At 46.8% G+C, this 27,616-nt stretch overlaps 1 protein-coding gene across 1 annotated transcript; it reads right to left on the reverse strand.

The window, feature by feature from the left end:
* Positions 1–20,322: 20,322 nt before the first annotated feature.
* On the reverse strand, positions 20,323–27,493 carry RHOU (ras homolog family member U). Its single transcript, XM_059468141.1, has 3 exons — positions 27,169–27,493; positions 26,373–26,431; positions 20,323–23,330 (listed from the first exon to the last, which is right to left on the reverse strand). The coding sequence occupies exons 1-3, from the start codon at positions 27,491–27,493 to the stop codon at positions 22,875–22,877; spliced, it is 840 nt and encodes a 279-aa protein (XP_059324124.1). The 3' UTR covers positions 20,323–22,874.
* Between the last annotated feature and the right edge of the window lie 123 nt (positions 27,494–27,616).

Consider the following 27,616-nt stretch of genomic DNA (forward strand, 5'->3'; position numbering starts at 1 on the left):
TACTACCCCAAGTGACTCCTGCACGTACACAGGGCAAATTGTGCATATCTTATGTGAATACGGATGTGATGCCAGTATCTAGCAGTTCTCACTTGGAGAGAAGAGTCCAGGTTAAATCAATCTACTAATCCAGACCCAGGAGTTTCTTTTCTTTGACTAAGCCATAGGAAATCAGTCGTCAGGCAGTCTTTATGGTATCAACAGGCTCCACCTCATTTAAGAGAGGCATTGAACATGCAATCATCAGGAGATACTCAGACAGCTTACCTAACTGGTGGTTAGGTGGCCTCACTGGCTGGGTGTGTGTGTCTTTGAGCCTTGGGACAAAGTCCCCACCATAGCCAACATGGGTGAAGCCCCATGTTCTGCAGACACCAGCCCTCAGCCCCGGTCTGTATAACCCGTGCTTGTGCAGAGGCCAGCAGGAGGATTTGGTCAGGGTTAGTGTGGTGGTCTGCAGGGTCACTACCCCAGATTTCCATCCCTGAGATGATTGCAAAGGACCTTCAAAGGCAAGGCCAGAGGTATGGCTGTGCAGCCAAGGGAAGGTAAAAGCCATGGGCACAGTGCCGTGGCTACCTGCATTAGCTGCTGCTCTCATGGCTTAGGTCATGGCACACGTGCTGGGAGGCTCTTTAGCTGGCTGAGCTGCTTGCCCTAACAGCAACTGGATGCCCGTGGGCATTCACCACACAACAATGCACAAGATGGCAAGTCCAACTTGGGACACTCATCTTCTCAGCCCCTAAGCTTTTGTCTGTCTTCATCTCCTTTCCCCAAAATTCTCTTCTGAAGGATTTGCAGGGAGTTAGCACAGCTGTCTGCTGAACTGTCTCTAGACTGGTGGCAGGAGAAACACTCTCAGTCCTGTATGAGTAGGAGCAGATGCCATCATCTATCTGCAGCAGAGCAATGAGGTCTACAGGGCAAAAATCAATGTTACCTGCTGGGAATTGTAGCCTGGAAGCTGCCCAGGCTAGCAGTGGCCAGCTCCTGTGTTGGCCCTGCCATAGGGAGGCGTCTGCACCATCTCAAATCTGCTTGGAGCAGCTAGTACAGCACAGGGACGCCACAAGGTTCCATCTCAAATATCATCAATGAAACCCCCCTTTTTATTTTTCTTTCTGTTGTCTGATGTTGGACCTGAGCTCCTGAGAAATGTCCTCTCTGTCTAACCCTGCTGCAGTGCTGAGCTGGATGGAAAGTGATGTGAACACCAAAGTAATATGAATAGCTGCCTGAGACAGCTCCATCCCTGCTTAACCCAGCCTCTCATCTTAGGGACACATGCCTCCCACTTCATCCTCAAAGGCAAAGATAGGCTTTCCCAGTGTAAAACCATTGCTCCTCCATTCCTCTGACTCAGGTTTGGGCTGTGCATGCCAGGGTGTGCTTTCTTCCCTCTCCTTACAAAGCTTGCTCCCATTAGCAGTGACAGGAGATCTGTGCAGCCCATGGAAGGCCCAGCTGCTCACTGTTAATGTTTAATGACAGCACTGCAAGCTGGGGGTATTCTCAGACTCCATTTCAGCTGGGCAGGCTTCATACAAACTCTTTTCAGCAAACACTGTCAATCTACAGAGCAAGTTACTGAGGAGTACTGAACCAGATTTAGGGGAGACATAGAGAAAACTCAGTGTGATTTAGCTTCCAAAGGCTTTTCTGCATCCAGACTCATTATTTTTCACATGTGCAAAACTCACTGTCTCTTGCTGTGCAGGAATAAATGTCCATGCAAAATCCACACCAAAGGGTTGGTGCTGAACAGGACACAGACACCTTCCCTGTCCCTCCCAGAGAGGCTGCTACTCTGTCAACACAGCCCTGCACAAAGAGTAGTGTCAGATGGTTTCCTAGAGTAAATTAATGCAGCTTCATTATGTTAGGCCAACTGATATCAGCAGAGAATTCACACAGCTAATTTTTAACCTTCTCCAATTTCTCTCTGGCTCATGACACCATTTCCTGCCCTGGTCCCTCTGACAGTCCCCTGGTTCTCCTTTGAGCATCTATCCAGTGGAGAGATAAAGGTAGACATGAAGTATGATCCTAAATGCTGCTACTTATGTGCTCAGCCAGGAGGGACAGTGGGTCAGAATTGCTCAGCCAGAAATTTGGACCCTTTGACCAAATTCTGCTTTCATTCTCAGTGTGAGTCTAGAGGTATCACAGCTCATGAGGAACATGATGCCTCCACTCTCTACTCCCACCTTATCAAGGACTGATCCAAGATGCACATATTTTCTGTGGTTATTATTGCAGCTCACATCCAAGAAAGACAATTGTAATTGAGATCCACTGTGTGGGAATTTTGAAGTACTTTGGCAAGTACATATACAAGTATTTGGCTATAATTGCCTTGCTGTTCAATGAGGGCCTTGAAAGACTTTGAAAAGGTCACTGCTTTGACTTCACAAAGAAGGTGAGCTTTAGGAAAGCCTGTGTGCACACAGAATATTGGTGGGTTTGCCACAAGGAATAACTAGGTGGATGTGGATGTGCATACTGCAAAGGGGCCAGACCAGTGCATTCCAGGTGCAAAGACAAAATGAAAGAAAGGCTGTCTGAGCCAAAAAGACAAGTTTTAAGCCTTTCCTCTTTTCTACCTTCCCTCCTCAAAACCCTGAAGACTATTAAATGTCTGCTGAGGTCTATTCCATCCATCTGGGGATGGGGCCGAACAGTGACAATCTGAATATGACAGGAGAATCTCAGGGCAGTGAAAAACCCCACCCTGGCAGGCTGTCTGCAACTGCAAGTGCTCCTGGCTCCATGTTGCTCAGAAAGCCAGAACCTTTGTTGCGCTCCTCATCATCACTAACAGGGACAGGCTGGTCCTTCCCACATTGCCTGCCAAGCTACTTGGAGTGGTAGGAAAAGAGTTCTTCTCTTTTCCCATCACTGGAAGCATCAGGTGTGGAGCTGCACATGTCCAAAACCATGCTGCACTATTGCAGAACCAAGCTGTGACTGGAGATGTCTTGCTCTGCTGGCTCTGGGACATGCTGGAGGCGTGCAAGGTGGCCTCATCCCAATCTTCTATGGAGAGCAGGCAGCAAGCTGCAAAGATGGATTTCTGTTTTCCTGGAGACCAACACTGCAAAAACCTGAGATTCTTTGGACAGAGCTCATAGGATCAAATCTGTACCTAGTGACAATTTTAGGTCACAGCTAGGGAGAGATGAGAAATCATAGTGGAGAAAGCAGGAACTGGCAGGGGTTGGGCAGTGGGAGGCTGGCACTCTGGGACAGCTCCTGTGGATGATGGTCTTAAGGCTCATTTCTGGCCCCAAATGAAGGTGTTGGTCTCTGCCAAAGATACAGAAGATGTGCCCAAAATGTGCTGCTACCCCTAGTCTTCTTTTTCCTTCCCTCAATCCTGCCTGATAGCCTCCCTTTTGCAGGAATGACAGACTGTTACAGTAGGAGGGTTGTCAGAGGCCACTGTAAGTAACCATAATAATCTGTAAGGCTATGTGCAGCTCTGATGTGCAAATGGGATTTAGGGAAGCCTCAGTAACGGGATAACACAGACAGTGCTTAAGCTGAGTTTCAAACTGAACATAATGTTTCATTTGACAAATGTCTGGGTTTGAACTTTTTTAAGCCTTCAGGGCTTTAGGAAGAGAATGTCAGTCTCCTGCAGAATAAATCCTTAATATTTTGGGCTTTCATTTAGGAAGAGGAAAAAAGGTCTAAGTAGAGAAGAAGCCAAAAGGAATATCTGATTTCATTACTTTCATCATATACCAGTACATATCATTTATTTTCTCTCAGAAGCCAGGGATATATCTTCTCTAAATATTTACCTACTTTCTTTCTAAAAACATGTCTGCGTGTCACCATGCTGATTCGTGCAGTAGAAATACCAGCCTTACTTTTGATCTAATACATTTAACACACCCAGACTTTAATAGTAGGCAAATAAAATCAAGGTCTAATAGTGTGAGATCAGGATAGCCTGCATCATCTACTGGGAATACATTCCAGCCACTGCTCTGCACCCAGACAGTCACACCAGTGCCACAACACACTGCATCATGGATCTTGTAGCAAAACTGGAGACAAGCAGGCTTGGAAGCAGGCTTGGAAGCAGGCACGGAATTTTGACTACAGGAAATCCTTCAGCCTTATGGCTCATTAATATCTTCCTGAAATGGAACCACATCTGGCAGCTCTGTCTCTCTTGCCTCCATGTTCACCCCCCAGTCAACTCAGAACAGCAGAGGCTGTGCTGTCTCCATCCCTGGGGGCTTTCAAGCCCCAGATGGATCAAGTCCTGAGCAACCTGGCCTGACCTCAAAGCTGGCCTGGCTTTGAGCAGGGCTTGGTCTAAAGAGTCCACAGGTGACCCTTCCAACCAGAATTATTCTGTGATCCCATGATCCTGGCCCAGAGATGCCCTTCTTAACTTCTTGAAGGGCTCTATTCAGCTCTGTACCTAGCAACAACTACTAGGCTTTGTACTCCAGGCATTTTCTTCCTCAATATCAGAAACTAAAAAGGCAACTATGTCAGAGGCATTTCTTCCTCCCCTCACTTTCCCAGGCAGGGACTACTGATCTTTCCATCCTAGAATGGAAACTGAGGCACACTCAGGTGCCATAAGACAGCTTTCATTGAGAAAGTGAAAAAATACAAAGTTAATGGATCATTGCAAGACTCAGGATGATTCTGTCTGGTTTGATCAGTACTGTGGGTGGCCCTTGCCCTATCTTACTTGAAATTGAACAGGGATCCTTGTTCAAAAGGACACTTTCAGATTGTGACCACAAATCCTGGTGCACACCCTACTTGTCTTCATAATCACTGATCACCTCAGCAAACTTCCTGCTGTCATAGGCAAGCCAAGTTTTAAAATATTTCTTTCAATTTTCTGACCCTTTTCTATTTCTCAAGTAGTATCTATCTTGCTGTGCACGATGCTGTGCAGGTTGTCTGAGAGCCTCAGTCCTTCAGCATATGTGGCACCACCTGCCAATGAAGTAGAGGATGAGGGCTTGGAAGCTGTGGTTCTCTTCCCAGTGCTGCCATTGCCTGGCTTTGTGTGGGCTCACTCTCACCAGTCCTCCTCTCTGCTTCCCTCTGTAACAGGTGGGAACAAGTGGCCACCCCACAGTGACATGAGGATGTGAACATCTCATGCCCTTAGCTGGGAAGTGTGAGAGACAAGCAAAGCATTCTTTATTATAACTGCCCCATCTCCTTATCTCCTCTGAGAGTAAAAATCCAGGATTGCTGAACTTCCTGCCTTTCCTGCATCCCCTGCAGCACTCTGCCTATGTTCTGTCAGAGTTTTGTTACTCCACTTGGCTCCCTTCTGTAGCAGTCAGAGCTGCACACCTACTCCAAAAGCAGCCATCCCAAGCCAGGTGCTGCACCTTGCTAACCTGTGCTTTTCTACACCTGGCTCTCTTTCAGAAACTTTGGCAAATACTGAGCATTTAACTGCCTAGGTGTTCTGGCCTTTCTGCCTTTGGGCACCCAGAGAGGGGTTTGGCACTGGAACAGCTTCCCAGCGAAATGGTCGCAGCACCAAGCCTGACAGAGCTCAAGAAGCATTTGGACAATGCTCTCAGGCACAGGGTGTGACTCCTGAGGGCTGTTCTGTGCAGGGCTGGAAAACGGACTTAATTCTCCTGTGGGTCTTTTTCAACTCAGCGTATTCTGTGTGAAATAGCCAGTGAAGATCCAGAGCAGATGCCCCACAGACAGGCTGGGGCTGTGCTACTGAACAGGCTGTGCTGCCAGCGCTGCCTTGGGAGCTCAGCTACCAACACTTCATTTCTGAAGGGAAGATGCAACAAAGACTTCCACAACCATGTAGTTAACGTAGAAGAAGCTCTTCAGGAGCAGCAGGGGCCATGTTTTCAGTTGTTTCCTTGGGCTCTAAGAACCTGTTCAATTAGCTCTTTGTTAAATGGAGCTTGAGTTCTCCTGGGAAATTTGCCTGCGGTCTCTTCCCAGACTTTGCAGTAGAAATGTCTTTACGTGTGAGTGACATCTACACGTGAGCCAGACACCCTGGGCTCAGTTCAAAGAGATAAACAGGCATTTACAGGAAACAATTCATCTTCTCCTGTGGTAGATACCTAAAATAGCCCACAGCAATCACAAAATGATTGCTTCCCTCCACAAACTATAAATTTATTCTGGAAAAGCAGGCCAGCCCTTGACTTGTGACTTGTGTTGGAGGATTTGGTTGCCTGGTGCTTTTTGAGCAGCTCCACCTTACTTTAAACATTTACACAGGCAGGCAGGTATATATATATATGTGTGTGTGTGTGTGTGTGTGTGTGTGTGTGTGTGTGTGTGCGCGCGCAGGAGCCTATAGGAGACAAATATCCTTCCACCCTTCCAGCATTTCTCCTGAACACCAGGGGAAGGATTCACTGTCCTCTTACCAATGCAATGAGGGTCACTTCTTTTGGAGTACTGGATTAATTTCTCTCCACTGCACCGCCTCGTTTATATCTTAAATGTTGATATAATTGGTCCATGCTGGAATAGCTGAAATGCTATTCCAGAATGAGTCTCACAGTTCTACACAGAAAATTATTAATAAAATAATAATTTATTTCATTAAAAAAGAAAAATTGATTTTATTACAAAGTAAATAAATTATCTGAGTTTCATGGTAACATGGCAACTGCCAGAGCAATGTGTAGGGGTATCATTCCTGTTCTGCAGATAGCCACCCCAACCAGGAAAGGTGTGCAAGATGTCACGTTGCAACTGTTACATCATCAGGGAAAAATCTCAATGGCTGATCATTGCCTGAGGGAGATGTCAGTCTTCGCAGCTCCTGTGCTAGGAGAAGCTCGTACAGGAATTAACTCTTTCCTAGGTGATGAGCACCACTAGATTTTACCAGTATTAGTTCCACCTTGTTTGTCTAAAATGAATCGTTGTTCTCTTACTTTCCATTTTTGTCTTTCACTCAAGTGGTAAACAGTGTGACTTTGCAGTGACAGCTGTCTATCACATCTGCTGTGTCACTGAGGACACTTTTTCTTCCACCTCACTATCATATTTCTGCTGGACACTGGTTGTTCACCACACCACCATTCCCATAGAAGACAACAAATGTTATAACAAATGCTGAACACAACCCAGGCAGCCTCCCTGCTGTCTGGAGAGCAGCCCATTGTCCAGCATGAAGAAATACTCCCTGCACATCAACAAATTGACCCATCTTGTTGTGATACCCAAGGCAGCAGGAAATACCTAAGGCTTTCCCTGAAATACATTCTGGGGAATGCAATGATAAAATAGGTTTTTACCCACTCAGAGATCATACTCTCTGCCTCCTTACTGCTGATGTTAAGGGGCCAGTGCTGTGGGAATTAATTCCCCCTGCAGCCCCATGCCTGGGGAGGGCAGACCTTTCTCAGTGACAAATTCCCTCCTTGTCCAGAGGAGATGGAAGTGATAATGCCTTTCCCCAAGTTTCTACAGACTCCAGGCAATGTCCAGTTCCATAGAAATACCGTTCCTATGTCAAAAGAACAATGGATTTTTCCTTTTCCTCCTAGATGTTTTGTCATAGGGATGCTCTTCTCAGTCCTCAGCAGGTAGCATGCAGGCTGCTCTTCCCACTGGACTGCTGTGTTTTGTGCCTGGACGCTGGAGTCCAAACTGCCTCCGCTATTAATACAGGCTCTATCCTGTTAAATGCTCACTCCAATGCCCCAGGCCAGGCTCACACTGAGCAGGAGCAGGCATCCTGCATGACAGAAGTGCCTTTAATCTCCTCTCTCCCACCTGCATTTGTCCTTGATTGTTTTGCATCCCTCTTGCTCTCTCTGTCAGGTAGGACACAAATTTCTAAGTACTACCCTTCATTTTACTACTTTTTCCCCTGATTCACAACTTTGCTGCTACATCTCTTGGTCTCTCCAGACCCTCCAAGCTATTTCATGGGCAATATAGTCTACCTCCCCATGCACATACACTACTGGGTTTCTTTTTAAGTTATATTAGACTGTGGACTATAGCCAGAAACTCAGCAGTTCCCAGTTACCCACTTTGACACAGGAATGTTTTTTGCTCTTGTTTACACTGAGAGGCCTAGAAAACATATGCCTACATCCTCTGGAGGTTTTCCTCTCTTTTGTCCTCTTAATCACACCCGTTCCTCAGCACAAGTTCTTGAAGAAACCTCCCCTATATCACCTTGATTTTCCTTTTTGTGCATTCACATACTAATTCTCTTCTCAGCACTTTTATGCCTGCCTCCTCTCAAGTCCTCAGCTGCCATCTCCTTCCAAGCTGCAGTCACTGAGCAGAGTCTGGAGGGGCTGATTTCCCTTCCATGGGCGTGAGCCAGAGCTCACACTTTGATTCCTTTTCCTTTCCCTTTCCTTTTCCCTTCCCTCCCCTCTCCCCTCTCCCCTCTCCCCTTTCCCCTTTCCCCTTTCCTTCTTTCAAATGCAATAATTTTATTCCCTTTGGTGCTGTGTGTGCTCCAAACAAGTGGCTCGCTTTCCTCCAGAGGCACCGAGGCCCTGCCCAGCACAAAGTACATACTGTGCTGCCCCTGAATGTCTCAATTCAAGAAGCTTTGAGCTCCCATTGTTTGCAGTTCACAGAGTTCACCTGCATTTTATTCTGCTCATCTATTAAAGAAAACAAAGTGGAGATGGGGGAGAAGAAGTAGGGCTGTAAAAGCAGCAGTCGGTCAGAGAGCCCTCATGCTCCTGGTACCAGTTGTGGGCCAATCAATCAGTCTCAAACAGCTCACTGGAGGATAACTGCCCAACTTACCCAAATTTATTTTCTTTAATAATAGGATCCTCCTGTGACCCTGCAGTTATTGCTGACACAAAGCAAGGCCTGCTTGAGCCTGATATCTGCTCCCTCGCTCCCTGCTGTGTGCAGAGCAATGGAGCAATCGTCCCCTTGTTTTCTGCCGACAGCAGCTCTAAATCACTGACAGCCACCCCTGTCTGTGGGGCCTGGGAGAGGCTTTCCTGCACAGGTCACTCACGTGTGACTCGTGAGTGCTCACCCTGTGTGCTCAGGCTGGGTGAAACACACATCACCATGCCTGGGGATGGATGTCTGCCTGATGTTGGTGCGCTCGGCTCTGCCGGGACTGTGAGCACTGAGCAGGTGATGGAGGGAATGGATGGGCACAGACACTCAGCTGCAAAGAAAAAATTGGTGTAAAATCTCTGAGCTCATGGTCTGGCCAAGTGGCATTGCTGGCCAGGAAACTGGTGTGCCCCAGGCAGGCAGACACTGAGATTACAAAGGGAAATGGAAACTTTGGGATTACAGGCCAGGGCACAATATTCCATACAATGCATTTATTGGAGTCTGTTAGAAGATCTTTGTTTGGGGGTCTTCAAAATCCTCATGAGGAACATGGAAGGATGCTTTTTGGAATTCTGAGAGAGGAGTCCTGCTCAGCCCTCCAGGTTCAACTATAGGGCAGGTTTTTAGAAGGTAAATGAAAGTTCTTTAAAGGGTAAATGAAGGTTTCTTAGAGCTGACACATAAAACCCACATTGACCTTTGTGTTTAAAACTAAAAACTTATCAAACGAAACCAGCTTTTTTCAAAGAAAAGCTGTATTTTTTTTAAGCTCAAGGACTAGTTACAAGAGGAAATTTCTTCACTGTGCTTGTACTGGAGAGCAGATTCTTGGAAAGGAAAACCCACTCCAAAACTGGGAATGGCCCCACAAGGCAAAGTTTCAATCCAAACCCTTGCACGGTCCAAGAGAGGACGTGCACTCCCGGGAGGGAAGGACAGGGTGAACCCTTGCCCTGCCAAGGTTAGGCAGGACCAGGAGTGAGGAGGGAGAGAGGAAAAGCTGGAGTACAGGGAAGGAAGATCCTTGGAGGTGCTGGGTAAGCCTGTAGAGAGGGAGCACCTGTGGTCTACAGGAATTTCAGGTATTTCCAGGTGAGGCAATGCCCTCCTTTTCTCTTGGCCTGTGTGGGCAGGGTGTGTGCAGCACACCCTGGGGATTCCTGGACCACTTAGTGCTGCAGGGACTGGGTGTGGCTGGGGCAGCACCAGAGCAGGGAGCTTAGAACTGGTAGGTGTCCTCTGAGCAGCTGTAATGCAGGGATCCAGGCAGTTTGGGGCTTGGCACATGCTGCTGGTAGCTTGTCCTGAACAGGATGGAGCAGGATGGATGTCTTTTTGTAGGACACATGAGCAAGCAGGGCTGCAGGAATCACATGAGCAGAGGGGCTGCTCACCCAGCACTCTGTGAGCAGAGATCCATGGTCTGTCCATGGGGTTGCTCTATCAGTCTGTCACATATGGAACAGTTCATGGATGTCAAGCTAAAAGTTGGCACAGGCTGTGGACAAATCTGGTTTTTTTCCAGCCATTATCATGTTTGTGCTTGGATGCAAGCCAAAATGCATAAACCTTCCTGAGGACATTAATTGTCCTCTGATTGTCTATCCTGCATTATGGGGGGTGTGGGGCTGTTTGGCTCTTCACAGGTTTGCTTAGTCCCCTAATCTTACAGGAAAATTATCTGGCATGAATTCTGCAAGTCAGAATGGCAAAAGTATAATTAATTCCCTGTGTGAAGTGAAAAATAGCTAATTTTCCATAGCACTGGCTTGAATACCAACAAGTCATGGAAATAATATGCAGAAGAAGCAGACAGAATTTACACACACACATCAGATACACAGATTTTTTAATGGGGCAGCAGTGTTTTATATGGATAAAAATGTCAATACACACCTGAAGAGCTCTTCATTCCTGGTATGTATTCAGCTGAAAGAGTGGAACGGCCTTTAAAGACAGCCTCCTTTTCTGATCAACACAGGGAATTTGTTGAAAATGTATGCTCATGTCATTTTTTTCCCTAGACACTATAATTTTGCAGACAGATCCCTCACAGATATCTCAACATAAAAGTGGTAATGAGTTTTCTCTAACCAGGGATAGGGATTTAAAAGCAAAACACCTCTGAAGCCCAAGCCCACTCCTTTCAGTGCCTGAGGCTTTCTCTCCCTATAGCAGACTCTGTGCTTATGTGCTGTTTTCTCTCCCACCTCATGTTCGCTCCCACCTTGCTGAGCCCTTGGACCTTTACAAAATTATTTGCACAATCTGCACCCAGCTTTAACAGAGTTAGAGAATGAAATCCTAACAGAGGTTTTCGTTCCTCTTTGATGCCTCAAAACACATAGTGGCCATCACAGTCTGCCTTCCTGGAGACTTGCTGGAAAATGGGAATACCTTGAAGCCTGTTAAAACAGTCCCTAAGGGTTAATCTTGACCCTCTGACCACTGGCTGCTCTGCATCCTGATAACTTGATTTGAAGAGGATCCAAAGGAAAACCTGAGCTGCTGGCACACTGGGGAAGGCCATGCTGCACAGCTTCTCATAAGGTGTTGAAAAACACCTCTCAAGTCTCCATCCGTTGTTGTGCTACAGGTGAGTTGCAAAGCAAAGAAGAAAAGCAAGTTGTGCTCAGATAGCGTCAAATACAACTTATTAGCTGGGCCCCGGTGAATACCTGGAACAGTTGTTGCAGATCCGTGTATCACCTCTCTGTACCCCTCTTGACACTTCCTGTTACAATCTGGGACAGTGAGGAAACTAAATATCACCACTGATGTCACAAAAGTTAGCGTGTACAAACAGTAAACTGAAACGTCTTCCCCCCCCCCCCCCACTGTACTTAGAATTATGACTGCATATTGCAGGTGTAGGGACATGCTGGCAAATGTGAATTCTTGGGTGCAACCACCCCACTATATATTACAGTGACAGTTTTGATGTTCACAATGTCATTTTCTGTGTCACCACAAACCAATAAATTAAAACGAAAATATCTAACTCATTAACCATTTTTCTTTACCTGTATATGGCCTTATTTGTGGGAATAACAGAAGAGAAATCCATTTTCCTCTTTCACCCGTTTCTGCCTTACACTTCACTCACTCCAGAGCTTCCTCACGACCACAGGGACTACTTCACATCTCTTCTTGCTGAAGAATTCTTAGCAAAAGGCCATGATAGCTCCTTGTGTATGTAAAACATAGCAAAAATATTAAACCAAAGATCAAAGGCAGTTCTGTTCCTCAGATATTTTCCCTGACCCTTTAAACTGGCTGGGTGCAGAATGAATAATAAGGACCAGACTCTGCCATCAATTACACCAGGTTAAATCCAGAGCAGGCTGTTGTAAATCAAGTTATTTTAGAGTTACACAATGTGTAACCGGGAGCAGATTTGGGACCTGAGTCTGCAGGCCAGAGCACCGGACTGCAAAGGGAAAATCCCACCTTTGTCCCTCTTTGTTTCATCTAAACTCTCCTTCTCTTCACAGAAGCAGCCCCATCTGCCTGCTTAGAAAAGCACACAAAGCTAAGGCCTTTCTAAGCTATCCAGAAAGAGCTTAGAAATCCCACCTCTAAGCGTTGCCAAATGGATCACAGATAAATCACGTCTTTATTTGTGTCAAAATGCAGCCCAAAAGGACCAAACAACATCTAATTTTTATTTGCAGCTATAAAAAAGTAGAGGCATGAATTGCCTGGGTGCAAAGCTTGCTGGAGGAGAAGTAAAACCAAAAGACTTCAAGTGTTGAGTAAAATGTGTCTGGAAGCATATTTATTCTATAAATGCTGTCTCTTCTTTTTCTCTTCATATTACATGATGCTTCTCTGCCTCACACAAGCCTAATGCTTTAATCCTGCTAAATATTTGCAAATTGGCACCACATCAGATCAAGACAATAGAGGGGGAAAAGCAAAACGATGCAGGTTATGATATACGTCTTATTACAGAGATAGCATTTCACAAGATTAAAGAGGATTTTCTAGGCAATGGAGACAAATCCAGCACCAGCTTTATTGAGTAAACGTTGCAGTTGCTTCACCCATTAACATGTGGCAGTGCAAACAAAGGAGATTATCTCCTTTTCCAAATGAGCACCATCAATGCTACCATTCCATTATTACACATTTTCCCACTCAAGTGTTCACTTTTGACAGGAGACCTGCGGGAGGCAATGGAACAGTCATTGAAACAGAAGCTCCAGCCTACTTGCAGCATCAGGGAAATTATCAATCTGGAATATTGCTTTTAGGAATAAAACTACCCTCCAGACTAGGAAAAGAGAAACGGGGGGAAAAGAGCAATGCCAAGCCCTTCCATTATGGGGATTTTATGGACAATATGTCCTGAGAACCTCCACTCTTGTCAACCCAGGGAGACAAAGCTGTTTGTAAACACCAGAATGTGCTATATTTTTGTCACTTTTATTCCTAATCATCAGAAACAGAAGCGCCTGGGTGAAAAATACAGAGTGTTAGAGGAAAATGGATAGGAAGCTGTGCAGCAACTGCTCTCCTCCAGTGGAAACATGCCTCTGACACCGATAGGTTGGACTGCAGAGCAAATGGAGGTTGTGTTAAACCAGGGCCCTAGGAACTAGCACTTCCTAGCCTCAAACACCTTTTTGTCCTGTTCATTACAGAAATGACAACATCAGCACTGTGAAGAACCCCAGCCGTCCCAGAGCACTGCTTGGTTGCAGCCCAGACCCTGCCCAGTGCCACTTCCATTTCTTCCACCACTCTCTCCTCTCTGGTGTTCTGCATCCAAAGCACAGGTCAATATTTCAAGCCTCATAAATGTTGAGACCCCAGCTGCACAGAAAAGTGACACAAAGGACCCATAAGAAAGCTGCTGGGACAAGTGGATTCACTTTGAACTGTGGCAGATCAATGAGGATCTGGGGCTGCTGCCTGGTCAGCCAGTCCTGGTTCACGCCACAAAACTTTACTGGCAAATGCAGCCTCCAGTCAGAACCACCTGGTTTCAATTAGGATGGATTTGTGGCACTTTAAAGGGGTTTAGTGACTGCTTTAGCTGACCCTTCAGATGAAGAACTCCAAAAATCTGGCCTGGATCTCTAACAATAACGGTGCTTATCAAGGCATCCTTCCATCATCAGGCTTTCCAACTGCCTCCTGTCTGTTATTTCTCATCAGTATTTTGATGGTTTTGCTCCCAAAAGCATTCAATGTAACAGTTGCTTCTCTGGATTCACAAAGGTAAAATGCCTGATCACATCCCTAGACTGCTGTCTGCATCCTGACAGTAAGCTCCCAGTGCAAAAAGGGGAAGTTTCACCTCTTTAAAAATCAGGTTAGAATCCAACTTGCTGCTTTTGCATTTTCCTGCTAAAGGCAGCAGCTATAATAATATGATTCTCCATTGTTTCCTGGCCTAGAGCAACAGTGTATCAAGTGTTCCCACTGCCTGAAGTCAAGCAGCAGCAGCTGTGTATTGCTGAAAATCTGGGATCACAATCTCCCAGAAAATTAGGAATATTTTGAAATTACTGGGCCAAATCTGCTCTCTGGGTTGCCAGCATAAAATGTCGTATTTGCACAAGTGCCAAATTTATGATGGGAACATTTTCAGTGTAATTTTTACAAAATGTAATGAGTGTCCATTCTAACAGGGCAAATTACATGTCCTGCATAAAATATTTGTGCAATGAGTCATAATAAGTTTAAGTTATACTTTGAAGAAGGACATGAAGATCTCTTTCTCAAAGAACTTCCGCAGGAGAACATTATTTTGTACTGCTGCTCTGCCTCCCACCTCAGACACCACAAAAAAATTGTGGCCTCTTAAAGGCAAAGTGCAACTGGAAATTAATGCAATCAGACTTGCAATAATGATAAAGGTACTTGATTTCCACAGGGTCAGTGATCAGTGAAACCATTGAACAATCCCTGGTGAGCTACCCACCAAAGTGGCAAAGACTTTTGTAACACCTGCCAGTCTTGGTTGAGAGTACTGGGGTCTCATAGTAATGTGGTGCAGTAGGAAATTTTCACTATCTGTGTCCTCCTGATGGAGGGCATTACGCAGAAAGCAGTCATTTGACTTTCAGATTTGTCAAGATCATAGATCCATTAAAATTCTGGATCAGAAGCATCCCTGGGCAGTTTCTCCTTGCTGGTAGCACTCTTAGAACAGACTATTTCCCATATGTTCACACAGAGGGTAGATACTACAATAAAGAGTAACATAATAGACCACATGGACAATATGGTCTGCTGGGAAAGTGCCAGTCTGTCTTCTCTGAAAGGAAATGCTTCTGGAAACCTGCTGCTGTTCTATGGGGTAACAGCATTTTTGGGGATAAGGGAGGTCTCAGGGACAGGATTGATGGATTCCCAAAATATTTTGGATAAGGCTCAACACCAAAACTTGTTGAAACACCACCAGTAAAATATTGGGCAGTACCAGGAAGAGTGCTGAAGAACAAAACATGGGATTATAGACTTTGCCTGCAGCTCTGCTCTCTGCCCTTCAGGAGTGGGATGGTGGGGCTGGGGTAGGCCCAAAGGGACAGCAGACAAAATAATTGACAGGGTGGAGAAACTCTTCTATGAGAGGATGTTATATAAAAGCTGTAACTCTTCAGATGAGGAGGAAAAAAGCAAACACAATGGTGGAGAGAAGGTAGTCGCTTGAGTCACCGTGACATTTTCCTGGTCATCTGGCCACCTGCTTACCTGTAAACTGCTCTTCACCACCTCCGACAATGCTGGAGCTAGAGATGGTGTCTTGGAATGAACAGGGGCTCTGTTTTAAACAAATAAAAGCAAATATGTTTTTGCATAATACTTCTCTACACCCAGAGGTGTGGGACCTCTGGGCCTAGCTGTCCTGGGCAACAACACGAGCAGCAACAGCCACATGTGAGGGAGAAGGCAAATCCGTGAGTAACAACTCCATGCAGATACTGAAAGGAGGAGGGAGGGATGTACCCACAAATACCTTGTTCACTTGCAGGCTTGAGTCAGATGTTAGAAAATTGATTGATTTAAACTTTGGAACCCCGAGGTTTGGCATCACTTTGCATTTTCAGCTTAAATCCCTGCATATCTTCTCAGGTGTCTGCAGCCCAGGTTTTGGCCTCCTTCTGGGTTACCCAGCCTAGATAAACATATGTGCTGTTAAAGCTGTTTCCAGGAACTCCTTCCTCTCCCTGCAATCTCTTATCTCCCAGAGGAGATTGTCAGAGGGTACTTCAAAGCCCTTTGAAAATGGCCAGGGCTCTGCCTGTAGCCCAGCAAATACTGGAGCCCTCACCCCCAGAAGTCAACAGCCACCCCTGCATTGGAGCAGCCTTATCACCACCACAACAGCCAGCAGCAGGAGAGACTTTACCCCTCACTATCACCACCCACTTTTCTTCAGTCTTTGCTCTGCAACACGCTGCCATCATCTCCCCAGATTCACCCGGGTGGGTTGTGGAAGATTACACGAAAACAGCAGAAAATAAAAGGAGTGGTTTTTCTCAGCCCTGAGGAACAGGGGAGACTGAAGCCTGCTGAGCTTGTAATTAAAATGTGGAAAGGCCATGACAGAGCTCAAAAGATGGAAGAATGGGACACAGGCAGCAGAATAATGCTGAGCACCAGGCTTTGGGCAACGTGAGGTTTTGAATTAAAAATAAGAAAATTGCCTAGGGGAATGCAGGGGAGGGGCGGCTGTGGAAAGAGAGGGTGATGGAGCAGGGGCTATAGTCCAAGCACTGCCCTCAGATAAATCTTGTTCAGCATGCCTCTACTCTAAAACTATGAAGTGTAGTGAGGAAGAGGAGAACAGTACAGCTGTTTTATGGTGCTATTATCCCTGCTGAACCACGGAGGACCAAGTGCCTACCAGGACAAATGGCAGGACACCATGCATGCAGTTCTCACTCCATCAGCAACTTGGAAATGGAAATGCCAAATATAAAAGTCACATTTTTGCTTTGAACTTGTATTTTTTGTTACTGTTAACAAGTATCTCAGGGGCTGGCATCACTGGAACAGGCTGCCCAGGGAAGTAGTGGAGTCACCATCGCTGGAGTGATGTAAAAGATGCGCAGATGTGGCACTTAGGGACGTGGTTTAGTGGTAGATGTGGCAGTGCTGGGTTAACGGTTAGACTTGATCTTAAAGGTCTTTTCCAGTCTAAGTGATTCTATGACCAGGCCAGGTGGTCACAGAGAGCCCAGGGCACACACATGGCCAGGATATTCCATCATGATAGGAAAAGTAGCAACTGTCTGGACAAGGACCATGCTTTATCCCATGTCATATTTATCCCATCTATATTAACCCAAATTGGTCACTGCTGCTAAAATGACACTCCCAGAGAGAAGGGCTTTAGAAAATTGGAGTTACCTGAATGAGTTGTGGATCAGGAGTGAGAAACATCAGATATGTATGTGGGAGATTCATCCCAGGGGACCACAGAGACCAGCAAAAGTCTGAGCAGGAGGAGAGGATCAGTATTCCTCCCTCCCAGTGAAGCCAGGGGGAAAGTGTTACAGAGAGGCAATGTCTTTATAAGTGTACCTGCAGTGCCAGAAGCTCAACAGGGATCCCTGCCTGAGTCTTTTTCAGGCTACATAAAGTTTTACAGGTCTGCAACTCTGCTGACCTGGGTGAAATGATTCCTCCTTTGCCTCCAAATAATATCAGGATCCAACCGAAATGCACAGACCAAGGAAACAAGGGATACCTGGGGACACTCTCCAGCACTGGAGTCTGAATCAGTGTCTAACACAGGTCTCCTTCAGCCAGGAGAGCTCCTCAGGTTGGAACAGTCCCTTGCAGATCAGCAGGGCTGCTCCTCAAGCTTCCTTCTCTAGACACATTTCCCTTGCTGAATAAAAAGCTGCTCCAAGCTGAGGTTTTATGCCTTTTTTCATACACATCACTGATCTATTCATCCTGTTAAAACTGTGGAGAAATAAATCAGCAGTGCTGAAGAATACCCTGCCTCAGACAGTAAAATTCATTGGATTACACAACTGCTTGCTCACCAGGTTATACATAGAGGTCTGCTCTAACTGGGTAATGAAAAACCCTCAACCATTATATCTTCCTGCTGGCTGCCAGCAATGTTGGAAGCTAAGGCTTCAGAAGGTCTCTTTGGATCTTGGGGCCCTGCTGCTGGCCTGAAACCCATCCTGCTCTTTCAAAAACATTAAATAGACTGGGACAGTCAGGTTGATTGATGCCAGAGGTCCACCTCATCCCATATCCTGTCTCTAGTCAGCACAGATGCTTAAGGAGAGAATGTTAGAACCAAGCAAATGCTGAGTGATTTTTCCCTATTGTGTACAGTGATTTTTCCTCCCAGCTTCCAGCTATCCACAGCTTTGATGCTTCCCAAAGAAAAGGCTGTATTTTAACACCTAACAGCCCTCCTTGGGGCTGTTCATTTCCTCATGCATTACTCTAATTGTGCTTTTAATCTGCTTATGACTAAAGTAGGTAAAAGTAGCGTCTATCACTCCCCCTTGCCCTGGAGTCCCTTTGCCCACTCTGCTGAGGTTTATAATGTCTCACTCTTTCCTGAGCAGTTGTTTTTCCTCTCTCCTCACCTTGTTCCATGCCAGGGCAACACTAAAGGCAGAAGTTGAGATCTCTTCTGTACAAACCCCTGAGCACATAAATTACTAGAGCTCAGAAAGGTTGCTCAGTTGTAGGGGCACTCACATGCTTCATCAAGGTTCAGTGTTTAAGCATGATACCTAGGACAACATTAGGTCAGCTCCATGTGGTCATACAAAAATCCTGTCTCCTGAAGCACTGCTCTCCTCTCTGTGGTCAGTAACTGGTGTCTAGAAAGAAAATAAAAAGCAAAGTGAGAGTGTGGTGAAGTGTCCTTACAGACACCTTGTAAGGAAAAACTGTCACATTTGTCAATGTCTCAGCTCCAGTCAACCTTCAATCCTACCCTAGAAGCATCTGCAACCCACTAAACACAGGGGGGAAAATGGTGTAAGTGCCTTTTTTCTCCATTAACAAAAAAAACCCCAGTTTGTATTTTTCCTAGCAGTTTAATTTCATATGAAAGTTCCTCTCTTGGGCATTTCCATCCATCACAAATCATCAGCTATTTCAGCATTGCTGGGAAACCTTAAGTACAGTGGGCTTACTTCAGTAAGCCCTTATCAGCCTCAGCTGCCAGCCCATCCAGTATCTGAAGCAGGGCAGCTGAGGGAGCCTTTTGATCACAGCAGCACACCCAGGCACAAAGTCACCCTGGGGTAAAGGATGACCTGAACTGCCTTAGCCTTGTTCAGATGCCAGGCTGCACAAGACAGCAGCCTGCCTCAGCAGAAAATCAATGCCCCACAGGTAGCAGAGGGATTTTTGTGCCAGGATTTGGCAAGAGCAGGTTCTGGACTCTAAGCTAGCACAGCCCCTTTTCCTGCAAAGTCAGCACACAAAGGTGGGGTGCCTTGGTCTCCAGCCAGCACACCCCAACTCCACTCCTGCAGCACAGGAACCCCATGGAAGCAATCTCTGAAGGCATCACCAAGGGCATTGGTGACTCAGCACCAGTATCCCCAGAAAGGAGCCTGCTGGCAGGCTGGCTCTCGGGCAGGGCCACTGTGCTGCAGGCACCACCAGGTGATCCAGCCTCCCAGCACTGCCCAGCCTGGCACTTAACAAAGAGGAGAAGCCAAGGCTTTGTTCCAGCGAGGAATCAACCATGAGAAAGAGGAACTGTGCATTGACCTGACTTCATGCAGGTTGTGTGCATTCCCATGGTTGAAAATGCCTTGGCCTTGTAACCCAAGAGACAGGTGGCATGGGAGGGACACCTGGTATGCCACCCCCAGCATGCTGCTCCTCTCAGCTCCCAGAAAAACAAACGCAATGGGGACAGGCTACAAACTTTGGCTGGTGCAGAGCAAAGTGCCCTCTCTGGAGCAGGACACTGGATCCATGGCAATGCCTGGAGGTCTAGATGCTGCTCCCCACTCAGCTAACACAATGGCACCGAAGGGTGGAAGGCTTCTGTGCCACAGCCATGCAGCTCCTGGGTACAAACAATCTCAAACCTCACTCGCCTTGGCCCTGGCATGAGGCACAGGACCCAGGAAGGAGTGGCAAGACCTATGGTGTCAAAATGGAGAAGGCTCTGCTTTTCCAGAAACGCCCTCTGGCTCCCCTGGCCAGGACACATGTGGCACAACATCAGCAGGCAAACACCCCAGTTATGCTGTGCTCCCTCCACTCACCCCATTTTCAGGACCAGGCACAATGAGCTTGTCCACGCTTCACAGGGCCACAGCAAGATCCTGTGCTGGCAGGGAGGCAGAAAGCTGGCCATTGTACCCTTCCCACCCAGCCCAGCCCCTGGGGATGGGGCAGTGCAGAAAAAGGCTGTATTTTCTGGGCAGAGGCCTTTTGGGGGGCACTGGGAGCACAGTTCCAGTATTTTGCTGGGTATTAGCCCAGTGCATGGCCAAGGGACTGCCTTCCAGCCTCCTCGAGCACGCAGCAGAGGCAGACACATACACAGGTCAGAATTTATTTCCAAATACCTCATTTATATCATTCTCACATGAAATATTTCTTTTGGAATATAGCCTACACTTAGAAAACAGAAGAGAGTTTTTTTATAAGGCACATCAGATTATAGACTACATAGAGGCATCTCCCCCTCATTTATGCTTGTAAAATACTGGTAATTTTAAAAGTAAGATTTCTAAAACCTAGACCCTGTGTAGCCCCACGTAGAGCAGTATCCATAGAGTTATTAGACCTCAGTTTACACACACCTAGTAAAGGGCTATAACAAGTTGTATATAAATCACATCTTCAGAAACAGTCACAGCTGGCTACATTCAAAAGTAATGCTACTCCAGACTATGAAACAGGCTGCTTATAAAGTATAACCTACTGCTTCCAGTTCAGCATGAAACCAAGCAGTATGATCTTGCAGAGGAAATTTTGTTATTTTTGTAAATGGAAGCTGCTCAGATTCAAGCCTGTCTCCTCCTCAAACCCACATTTCTGAGCGACTGAGACTGTTTTTTACAAGGAAGCCAAGCACCCAGGAGAAATCTAGCTTTGTTTTTCTCAAAGATGTTGGCATGACTGTATATCTGAAATCCTGTCAAAGCATTTGAGTAAAAAATATAAAGGCTCAGATGTTAACTTCAGGACTAGTAAACATTAAACCATTACCAACCTGATGCAACCAAGTCAAAGGCATCCAGTTTCTGTGCTATGGAAACTTTTTCCAGGCTCTTCCAGTGCAGAAGCCAACATATTTTTATTGAATTAGGCCCTAGGTAAAGATTTCCATCCCATTTTCAAGTTTTCAGTGATGGAACATTACCCATTCTGCACTCATTCTTCTGTAGAGAAGGAAAAAATACTGTCTGTGGAGCCTATGCCAATAGCCCAGAATCCATTTACATAGTGTCATTTTCCTTAATGGGCCAGGAGGTAAACTGTGGTCAGCTTTATCAACTCAAACAGCCCCTACAGTTCTTTGTATCAGACATTGATTCATTTCTGATGAAAAAAGGTTCTGGCCTTCTGTCACTACAGTTTAGTTTAATAATAAGGAAAAGGTCACTTCAAGGCTAGAGCCAAAGGGAACAAAAAAGAAGTATAATTTGATCTTGAACTATCTAGAGGAGGGAAAAAAGTAATTGTGGCCATAAAAAAAAAGCAGACAGACAGCACAAACTAAATGTCCTCTGCAGAACAGGTTTAAATACTGACCCTTGCAGAGAGTCACATTATCATTTGGGTCTCTTGAACTCACTAGAACTGCAATTAGGCTGAGTTCAGTAGGAACCAGATTCAGTCAGAGAACAGGTCACACTCAGCTCTGTGTTGATCCCTCAGCTACATTTTAGGCACATTTCAATTAATCTGTTGGACTGATCTGGGAAAAAAAAAGGATTATCAGTTGTATTTTAGGGATGGCCTCAGACAATTTCACAACTATGAGCTTGGACAAGATTCAACCACAAGTGACTGTTGCCTTTAGAAGGGAAACATTAACTTGGTTGGAAACAGCATCATGAAGAGGACGCAGCGGCCTCAGTTTTTGGAGTCCAGTTTGTTATAAATCTCAATCTGCCTCATTTGTTATTTGTTTAGCAGCCTTAAAAGGTAAAATGGGGCATCCTGGAATTCTTGGCTGTAGACTTAAAACCAGATGTGGTTTATATGGTGCTGCACAGGTATTTGTTACATTGCAAAAAAAAAAAAAAAATTAAAACCCCAACACAACAGTATTTACATTCCTTTGAGCTGAAATAGATGAACTGTCGTCATGTCTGCAAAAACACAGAGGAAATTGCCACTGCTCGAGGTAGCGAGTTAAAAGCTTGGTCATGTTTCTGGGCTTCCACTCGGCTTCCTGGGAAAGGTAGGGGAAAGAGGACAGAAAGGACTTTCTGAAAGTCAGGAGATAACAAATGAGATGTCGGCTCCATAAGGGATTAGGTTCCCTCACCACAAGCTGAAGGTATACCCATGACCTTTTTAACCATGGCATTTGCGTATAGATTACACCTCTTGCATACCCTTTAAAAAGTGATCCCTAAGAGCACTGGCTTGGGAAGATACAAAGAGAGCAGGAGTGGGGTTTAAAGCTACAAATGTCAGTTAGGAGGCACAGTGTTATTTTTCCCTTTGATCGTCCACGTACAGAGCTCTACATTTCCACCGTTGCTTGTGCGTTCCTCCTGCAAAGCCCTGGCAGTGAAGGCCTCTGTTGTGCTCCGCCCCATCACATACACCTTACAACAGAAGAAGTTGAATCCTTTGGACAAATCCTTCTCTGCTCACAGACACATGGTGCTTTTTTTTTTTTTCCTTAACGAGAAGGTCTGGTCACAAAACTGGGTGCCAGACCTGATATATAGCAATTATTTAACTAAGAATCCTTCTGCAATCCTCAAAAGGGCAACTGAGTCATCCAGTAGCAACATATACACATACATACAGATCTACACTATACACTCAAGACGACACAAATTGAGATTTCAGCTAATATAGCCTCTATTGATTTCCTCAGAGCAGCACTCCGGTCCTTGCAGCCCCTATACAAAACAGCAGTACTTTTTCCACCAGGATTTGGAGAGGTTTTTCATCTTGTCTGGAGTCCTACATTTGGATTTCTTTGGTTGCTGCTGGGTATCCGAGTACTGAATGCCAGCCACGATGGCTGCATCAAAGACCTCCTTGAGGTTTTTCTGAGTCAAAGCGGAGCACTCGATGTAGGACACGGCTTTTATTTCCTCAGCACAGAGCTTTGCAGCCTCCTCTGAGACTGGCTTTTCTTTGCACTTGTCCAGCTCGATGAGGACTTTGACATCCTCCCGGAGGTCTGACTGTGTCCCAACCAGGATAATGGGTGCCTTGGGGCAGTGGCAGCGGATTTCGGGAACCCACTTCTCACTCACGTTCTGGAAGGAGGAAGGGCTCACCACGCTGAAGCACAGCAGGAAGATGTCTGTGTTGGTGTAGCACAGAGGCCGGAGCTTGTCAAACTCATCCTGCACAGAACAAAACCGTGTTAGCACTCTACAGAAAGAGCAGCTCCAGCCTGCCCTGAGCCTTGGTGAAGCTGAGGACCACCTGCCACTGCCATCTTGACATGCACCCCAAAATGGGCACCCAGTCCACTCAGCAAGGTGTGACCCATAAAGAAGCCACCTGTACCCTGCCTGATGTCCCATGGCTGCCAGCCAGCGGGCACCTTGCCACCATCAGGCACACAGGACAAAGGTGGTGGCTTCCCCGCATATCTGATATTTTCCAACTAATGCTGCAGGTTATTTCAAGTGCTTAAATATTTCCTCTGCTCTTTGTACACAGGCCCTGTGCTCTACTTCAGCAGAGAAGCAAGGCTGTGGGAAGCAGTTACAGCACAGAAAGGCACAAACTGAAGAGGGAGAGAGCACTTTCTCCAGACCCACCTCTGCCAGGGTGAGTCAGTGAGCAGCTCTGAGGAGGAGCACCGCGTACCTCAAAGCTGTTCTGCTGACAGACCCGGGCAAGGGCAAAGCAGATATGCAGCAGCATGTGTACCTTTCTGGGTACCTTTCCTGGAGTCAGCTTTTAAACTGGTAACTACTTAGCAACATCCTCCAGGATATGGGAATAATTTCCCTGCCATTGTGGCCAGGGATTTAAATCTGATGGGAGCAATAATGACTTACAATGTGCAGGCTTAACATGCCAATGGCATAGAGTAAGAGCTTTACCTTTCCCTCCCACCCATGCCACATCAAACAAACTGCACACAGGCCTCCCAGCACTACCTTTCTGGTTTTTTTTAGTTTTTGGTTTTTTTTTTTTTTTTTTTTTTTAGCGCAAACTCCAGCAAAGCAAGGCCCTTTTTCAGCTTCAGGATGAAGCCACAAGAAAGTCAAACACCTCATGGTAACAAAGGTGTGCTGATCTTCAGGGAAGAATGCAGCTAGAAGCAAGGGTTACTCCAGGCAGGCTGCTTTTATGCTGACAGCAGGATAAAACCAGGGTAGCAGCCTGAACAGGTAGGATTTGCCTCAGCGGCAGTGACATTTAATTAAAATGGACCATGTTCTCAAATGCTTGGAATTGAAAAGGCACAGAAACATAAAGCTGAATATATCTCTCAGTTTACTGATGAATTGCGAGTTGCATGTTAATTTTTGAGATGCGAAATTTTCCTTTAAAGCCTCTGGAGACCCAGGATATGCAGTTAAAAGCCCCCTGGAAGCCTCAGGAATCTTGTTCTGCTCAAATGAATTTTTTGCAGTAGTATCTCTGAGAGAGACAGACATTTATAAAACACCAGTCAAAAAAGTAAGATTAATTTGCTCTCTTGATTCTCAGACTGAGGCTCAGAGGAAACCAAGCTCTCACCACTTGGCTCAAGAAAAACCCCACATTTACTGAGAGATGCTGCTCTGACCAACAAGGCTGTTTGCAGAAAGGCACCTTGCCATGTAATTGCCTCTTCTTGCCACATGTGAAACCTCAAAAGGGCTCAATTCAATGGGTTTGGAAGCAAACCCTAGATCTGATGGGTTTTTACTAAGATGAAACAGTTCCCTTTATATCCTAAGTACACTTCTGCCATTTCAATGGCAGGTACATGGCCTGCAGGGATTCTACACCTCTTCGGGCTACTGATGCTGAAACAGAATTTCCTGCTGCCTGGAGTGGATTTTTAGCTCCAGATTTCAGCAGCCATCTCCCAGCAACAGTTCTATCAATGTATCCAGCCAGGAATCTTTTTACTCAGGACAATTGCTGTCAGTTTTGATAATCTCTTCATTTTAAAGGCAGTAACTTTACTCATTCCAGCTGCACTTGGGCCACCAGAGCAAACACCTTAACCACTAAGGGCAGGGAAAGCAAGGGGTGACAGGACCTGTTCTTCCCTCCTGCAGCTTGCAGCTGCATTTCCACAGGCACTGCATGTCCACAGGCTGTCACCTGATGCCAGTTTCACCTGCCTTCCTCTGCATATGAACATGCACAGCCAAGACTGTTGCAGTACCACCCCATCTCTTCAGTAGGACACAAAATCATGGGACAGTTCTGCTGTTTGAATTCACATCACTACCTGCAGAAGGCTGTTTGCAGGATTTTAGCTCTGCTTTGTAGGGCACACTGCTGTCTACTACTGCATAGCCCTGAAAACTCCATTCCTAATTAGGGCACCCAGTTATTACTCATCTAAATAGGTTTGTATGTTAAGACCACTGAGATTTTTCAGCGTGGTTTTGGTGAAAGTATAGACCTAGATCCACAAAGCTGCACAGGACTCTAACTCCCATTGCCTACAAACGAGCAGTGAGGTAGCAAAATATTTTTGGCTACTTTTGGTTATCCAGCCTCAATCCCTGGCAAGCAGTGTTGCACACTGCTCAGGGTAGTACAAGCCTGGGTCTCCTGGAAAATCTCAGGCAGCAAGGCATGGGCTTTTTTATGTATCAGCCAAAGTAGGAGATGAGAGGCATCAGCTACCCTCATCCCTTCAGGTTGCAGATTACAGCAAACCTCAGCTTTGCAACAGCAGCACTTTCTAAATGGGTGGGAATGGTGAATATGAAGCCTCCACGGACAACACCCAATAGTACTTTTTTCTCCCTCCAGCTTCGGTCCCTTCAAAAACACAGTCTCTATCTCTGGACACCTACAGCTGTGGTTGCTTTGCATGCATATATGCCAAACACCCTAATTCTTAAACCCCCAGTTATTTAGCAAAAATAAAGACAGTGACAACTGCTCAAAGAGAAAACCAGGTGGCCGTTGAATCCCCAATATGTTCAGCCTTTCCAGTCAGGCTAAGCAGAGCTGCAGCTTGAGCCAGCAGAGCAGCAGCCTGTGCCCAGCCCCTATATGGAGAAACAGTCGTCCCCCACCCTTCAACAGACAGGCAGAGTAGTGAGTCAAGCAGCAGTGAAAATGACAGCCGATAATAACATGATCAAACACTGGGAATACTTTCAAATCCATGAAGTCATTTGCAGGACTACTTTGCGCAACAGCAACAACTTCTCCCCTCCCGCTGTCACTTAAATCAAGTACGTGGCTCCACTGACCTGACCAGCTGTGTCACAGAGCTGAAGTCTCACCGGCTTCCCATCGACAGACACAACAGCTTTTGGAGAGAAAGAAGGGGGGGGGGGAAACTATGGTGAATTCAACTTTACATGTTTTCCATTAAAGAAAAAAATTTAAAAAGGAAGATTTACCATCCCTCAGCTCTAGTAGCCTTTGCTTCAATTATTTTAGATTTAACAACTTAGCAGAGCTGGAAGGGAGTCCGTCGCTAACACAAGCAAGCCCTTCAGGGCTTTCCGATTCCTTTTACTACAAGAGATGAGCTAGGCAGTGACGGCACAAGTGCTCCGCAGGCAGCGCGGAGAGCGAGCCCGGCAGTCTGGCACATTCTCCTGCTAGAGGCGTTCAGCTTTATTTCCCCGTACACATTCAGCACGCCCGGGACAAGAAAAGCCCCCGCTGAACCGCAGAGAAACCCGTGCACTTCCCCCTTGGTAAAGGCGAGACAAGGCGAGGATTTAAGCTTGCCCTTTAGGCGCTTCAGATATCCCCGATAGCGCTAAGCTCTCCACCGGAGGGCTCCCAATGAAAGCCCGCTGCCAGCCTGGCTCGGTTAGACCGGAGACCGGCCGGTGCTGCTGGCTGCGATGGCAGCCTGACAAGCTCGGTCCTGCTCCGTGGAGTCCTGCTCCCCATAGATCCATAATGAAATCACCGAACCTGGACATCGCCCCCCTCCGTGCACTGCAGCCACGGCCCCTGAGGCGGCACGCTCCCCAGAATGGCAGAACCCCCTCCCGCCGCCCGATGCCCGCGGCCGCCCCGGTCACTTACCGGAGAAGTTGTCGAAGGCGGTGGGGATGTACTCGGTGGGGTACCCGTTCGTGGTGTAGCTCACCACCAGGCTGGTCTTCCCCACCGCGCCGTCTCCCACCAGAACGCACTTGATGCTGCGCCGCGGCTCTGACCCCGCTCCGGCCCCGGCTCCGGCCACGGCCCCGGACCCCGCCGCCCGGCAGCGGCCGCCCAGCGCCGCTCCCAGCGCCGCCGCCGCCCGCCCGCTGCGCACCCTGCGCGGGGGCACCGGCGGCACCTCGCAGCCGCCCGGCGGCACCGGCTTGCTGATGTATCCCGCCTCGCCCTCCTGCTGCGGCGGCATCCGCGCGGCCACGCAGAGCCCCGCGGCCCGGGGGGCGGCGCGCTGCCCGGGGCCGCCGACCGGGGGGCGGCGAGGCGCGGCGGCGGAGGCGGCGGGTGAGCGGTGCGGGGCCCCGGCGGGCCG

Source organism: Ammospiza nelsoni, chromosome 3, assembly GCF_027579445.1.
Source record: "Ammospiza nelsoni isolate bAmmNel1 chromosome 3, bAmmNel1.pri, whole genome shotgun sequence".
Classification (NCBI taxonomy): domain Eukaryota; kingdom Metazoa; phylum Chordata; class Aves; order Passeriformes; family Passerellidae; genus Ammospiza; species Ammospiza nelsoni.